Source organism: Psammomys obesus, unplaced genomic scaffold, assembly GCF_907164565.1.
Source record: "Psammomys obesus unplaced genomic scaffold, mPsaObe1.curated_primary_1811, whole genome shotgun sequence".
Lineage (NCBI taxonomy): Eukaryota > Metazoa > Chordata > Mammalia > Rodentia > Muridae > Psammomys > Psammomys obesus.
Genome location: NW_026596158.1, coordinates 742,819 through 747,628, shown reverse-complemented (window position 1 = coordinate 747,628; position 4,810 = coordinate 742,819). Strand labels below are relative to the sequence as shown.

The window sequence follows — 4,810 nt, the reverse complement described above, 5'->3', positions numbered from 1 at the left end:
AGCCTGTGGGAGGGGTCAGTGAGCCAGAGACTCAGGGCTCCCGTGGGCTCTAAACACATCTGACTCCCTTTCAGGTCACTCTGGGAAGACCTGGGAATCTGCCCTGGGAAGAGGTGCGTGTGGCAGCTAGGCAGAGTGGGCTCCTGACCGGAGTCTGAGACCCCAGAGCCAGAAGGAAGGAGAGAGGATGCTGGGTCAGGGCTGGGGGGTCTCGCGAGGGGCCCACAGACTCACGGCAGAAGCTGTCTGTCCTCCAGGGCTTCACGGGTGCGCCAGCTGCCTGACAGGCTGCAGTGTAAGCTGCCAGGCTGCGGCAGAGATAGGATTTCTTGCCCTTATGGGCACACAGGTCATACACACATTGGTGGAAGTATTCCGAGGGACTCAGAACCTGGTGGCAGGCTGCAAAGGGGCCTTGGGGGTCCCGGATCTTCCCACAGGATTCATTTTTCTCATAAGCTTCTCTGTTCTCTGCCAAGCACACAGGGCAGCCTTGGGGCCCACAGCCTTCACCACAGCCCAGGGAGGAGCCGGGAGCTCGCCATGCAGTTCCAAAGGCTTCCACACTGGGGGCCACCGCCCCACTGGGGAGCACAAAGTCATCACTCCAGTTGCCATTGAAGTTCCCACAGAGGCCACAGATACGTCCACGGAAGGGACTAGGGATGGACATGAGGATATGGCCATCGCCATCAAAAAGAACTTTCAGCCCTGTTTTTGTCTGTAGAAACATGTTCCGGCTTTCAATAGTTATATATATGGAACCCACAACCACGGGGAGCATGACAGCTTCACTGTCCACAGTCACCTGGGTGGAAAAAGCAGGCAAGTTGGGTCAGAGCACATCAGTTTAAGGAAGGTCCTTATAGTTTTGGCAAGGAACTGTGTCTCTCTCTCTGTAGGCATAGTGCTACTGTGGACTGTGTAAAGATTCAAATGCTGATTTCTGTGCCCCCCCCCATATCTGGTTGCCATCCTTGTTCTGAGACTCTCCTGTCTAAACTTTGCTCCCCAGTTGTTCCCTGATAGATCAATAAAGCAGCTTGACAGTGACTGAGCAGGGGAGAGAATAGGGCTGGACTAGTGTGCCAGGGAAGGAGGAGAGAAAGAGGGAAAGTGGGGATTCAGCCAGGAGGAGAGGTCCAGGAGACACCAGAAGAGAGTATCTGAGGCAGAGAAAGCCAAAATAAATGCAAGCATCTTAGAGACTTTTGCTGGGAGGAAGCCAGATTAGCCTAGATTTAGCCTAGGTTAAAACAGATTAATACAGCTCAGTTCTTGTGCCATAAAGCTGGTCAAATAAATATGATAGTCTCAATTATTTGGGTGCTAGCCAGGTTAAAAGAGAAACTCCAGCATAAATTTAAAACAACCACTAACATCCTTTAGACACTCAAGGCAGAACTAAGTGCTTTTTAATAGGAGCAGAATGGAGTCAATTTAATCCCCCAGGGTAGGAATAGGGCCATGTCTCCAGTGGGGTGCAGGGTGACTGACACCTTTGCCTCACAAGCTGGTGCTCTCGGGGCTCTCAAATTGGTCAACATCCCACAAGACCCTCCAAAGTAGGGGAATAACTTCAGATGACCCCATGTGTGGGGCTGTGTCCCAGATCAGAACCATGGGCAGGCCTGTGTCCACTCACGTGTGGCCCTTGGGCCAGGACGACAACCTGGCCTTCCACAGTAACCACCATCCGCTGGAGGTCACCAGCCAAGTTCTTCTCGAGCACGATGGAGAACTCCTGAACACCAGGTTTTGGGTAACAGACTCTGGCCAAGACATAGGAGCAGGAGCCATGAAGGTCATACACCCGTCCATCAAGTGTGGCATAATGAGTTCCATCAAGGACCAGCATAAATTCAGAGCTCTGGGGATAGCAGCCCCGGACTCCATCCTCCATCCGGCACTCCTCATATATCCCACAGGTGTCTATTTTGCAGCTGACCTGGCCATCTGAGGCACACTCACAGCGCCGCTCACACTCAGGGCCTGGGTAGAAGGTGGCGCCGAGCTGGTAGTAACGGCCGCTGTAAAGGCAGCCGCACTGGCCCACCGGCACACAGGCATCTCCACTGAGCACGAAGCCAGAGTCACAGACGCAGCCTTCACGGCAGGTGGTTTCACAGCCCTCGGGGGCTGACAGGGACGGGCAACTCACAGGGCAGGAGTCACCACAGAGCTGGTAGTGACTGTTGGCAGGACACTGGAGGGCTGTGGGGAGAGAAGGCAGTCAGGCAGAGGCGATGGCGGGTCAGGTGGGCTTGGGTGTGAGGACCTGACCGAGGCAACCCGGTGCTCTGGCTTGGCATGGACTTGACCTAGAACTTGTGACAGGGTGTGTCACCCTGACAGGTACTTCTAAAGCAAGTGGCTGTCTGGGGGATCCGGCCAGCCACTGAGCAGAGCGGCCTAGGACCCACCAAGGCTGTGTGAGGTGACTAGAAGCCTGGTGTGGGACTGAAGAAGGTGAAGACAGTGAGGGCAGGATGGGAGCGCCCTCTGCTCTCTCCAACATGCTCTGTTTCAGAGTGGTGTGCCAGTGTGTGTGTGTGTGTGTGTGTGTGTGTGTGTGTGTGTGTGTGTGTTTGGGGGACACTGACAGGGGCCTGAGCCAGCAGATCTGCCTGAAGGAGCTGCCCCACACCTCCTGACTCAGTCTGCTTGGATCTGCCGAGAACAGGTCCTGAGTCCCGCTGAGCTGGATTCTGCTGTCTGAGCAGCGAGGCAGGCAGTGCGGGGTCTCCCAGACACCACTGGGCTATCTGACCACTTCTGTGCTCTATTCCAGGGTGGGAGATGGTCCAGGCCTGTGACCAGGAGTCACTCACTCGGCCTCTGACAGGGGCTCCTTGCGAGTAACTGTCCCTGGGTCCTATCCAAGTCCACTAGAAGAAGGAACCTCCAGAGCGGTGTGCACCCAGGCTTTCTGACTTTGGGTCCTCCTCAGCCCACTGCTGTTTGTCAGTCTCAGTGCCAGAGTGTGTCTCTGACAGGAGGGGGTGGGGATGGGCACTGAGCTCCACTGAAGCGACAGGGCTCTTGGCTTAGGGCCCCCGGAACGGGTTGGGGACACCCTGTGAGTGTAGCTGCACGGGTCAGTACTCACGACAGAAGTCTGGCTTCCTCCACTCTCCAAGCTGGGCCCCAGCAGCCTGACAAGCTGCCACATAGGTGGCCACGGCAGGACAGAGGCCTCCTGGGTGGCCCTGAACCTGACAGGCATCCAGCAAGCAGGCCTCCAGGTACTGCGTGGGGGGCACGAGGTGGTGGCAGGGTGCTAGTGGGCCTTCGGGGGCGGAGATTATGCCGCAGGCGTCGGGGCCGCGGAAGGGCTCCTGTTGCTCAGGTGTGCAGGGCGGCGGGCAAGGCCCTGGCTGGCACTGGTCACAGCCTGGGGTTCCGCCCACCTTCCAGCCCTCAGGTTTCCCATCCACTGCTGCCAGGTCGTCGCTGGGATTTTTGTTGTAGTTCCCACACAGGCCACAGAGGGCGCCCGCATAGGCAGCAGGCACGCGCAGGCGCACAAAACTGTGTCCGTCAAAAGCCAGGGAGATGCCTGAGGCAGTGTTCATCACTACATCTGCTCCACTTAGGTAAATGCTCAGCCGCTGGTCCATGCGGAAGGGCAGAGAAACGAACTCTCCGTTCACCTGCGGGCCGAGAGAGGGTGGGCTGTGAGAGGCGCCGAGAGCTTTGCAGCTGTTTCCGCGACTTGTGAGATACGGTACCGAAGTAGGTCACTTCCCCAGCTAGCATAAAGGGAAGGAGACGCGGAGTCACGGACCCCTTTTGTTTTCCTTCCTTTGTTTGCTGCTCCCTGTCCCAAGGAACGACTGTGGTTCCTTGAGCTGGTGCAGGTCTCTGCGACCTCCTGCCTCAGCCTCTGACAGCTGAATTACCAGAGCTGAACCACCATCACACCGCCAGATCTAGAGCTATCCAGAAGCAGGTACTTCCCACAGTCCACCCTAGAGCAACACTGGAAGGCCGAGCCTGGGGACGCTGCTGCTTCCTGCCCTCCCGGTCCCACAGGCTGCAGGCTGAGCCAGCCTCCTGCTCCTGCCAAGCTGGGAAAGGTGCTTTGGGGAATGGTCACCTCATTCTCTCCTGTATAGACAGAATGGCTTCTGTGTGGCCCACAGCTCACTCACCTGTATCCGCCCTGGCCAGTGGGCACTGACGGTCAGGTTGAGGCCATAGATCTGCAGAGTGACACTTTGGGTGTAGCTGACAGCCTGGCCGCCCCTGTGCTCATTAGCCACAGTGACTTTGAAGAATTCAGTCCCCTCGGGTGGTGCACGGCAGGGGGCGCTCAGCAGGTACTCACAGGTGCCTTGGAAGTCAAACTTGTGCCCATCTAGGGTGATGTAATGTGGATCACCCCAGGCTTGGCACTGAGCTGTGCTTGTAGGTTGGCAGCCTAGCTGGCCAGAGGGCAGCAAGGCACACTCCTCACCCAGCCCACAGCTGGCAGGCTTGCAGACCAAGGAGTTACCTCCAGGTCCACAGTGACACCTCTCAGAGCAGGTGGCATCAGTCCAAAACTCGGTGCCTGCTTCATGGTATGTGCCGTTGACCCAGCAGCCACAGCCACCATCCAGGGGAACACACCGCCCAGCACTCAAGACAAAGCCCTGGTCACACTGGCATCCCTCCACACAGGGCCCGTTACATATAGCTGGGGTCGTGTGGCGTGCTGGGGGTGGGCAGATGGCTGGGCATGGTGGGCTACAGAGCTCATAGTGGCTGTTGTCAGGGCAGGAGATCTCTGTGGGTAGATGAGGGAGGGAGAGAAATAATGATGTTG

The 4,810-nt window shown here is 57.2% G+C and overlaps 1 protein-coding gene across 1 annotated transcript in view; it reads right to left on the bottom strand.

Annotated features, from left to right (window-relative positions):
* Positions 1 to 4,810, bottom strand: part of LOC129667189 (IgGFc-binding protein-like) — a 31,180-nt gene that overhangs the window by 9,503 nt on the left and 16,867 nt on the right. The window contains exons 8-11 of the mRNA XM_055594684.1: positions 4,155 to 4,771; positions 3,110 to 3,653; positions 1,646 to 2,214; positions 235 to 808 (exon numbers count right to left, since the gene is read on the bottom strand). Coding sequence (XP_055450659.1) covers positions 235 to 808; positions 1,646 to 2,214; positions 3,110 to 3,653; positions 4,155 to 4,771 — 2,304 coding nt within the window. The remainder of the gene's footprint in view (positions 1 to 234; positions 809 to 1,645; positions 2,215 to 3,109; positions 3,654 to 4,154; positions 4,772 to 4,810) is intronic.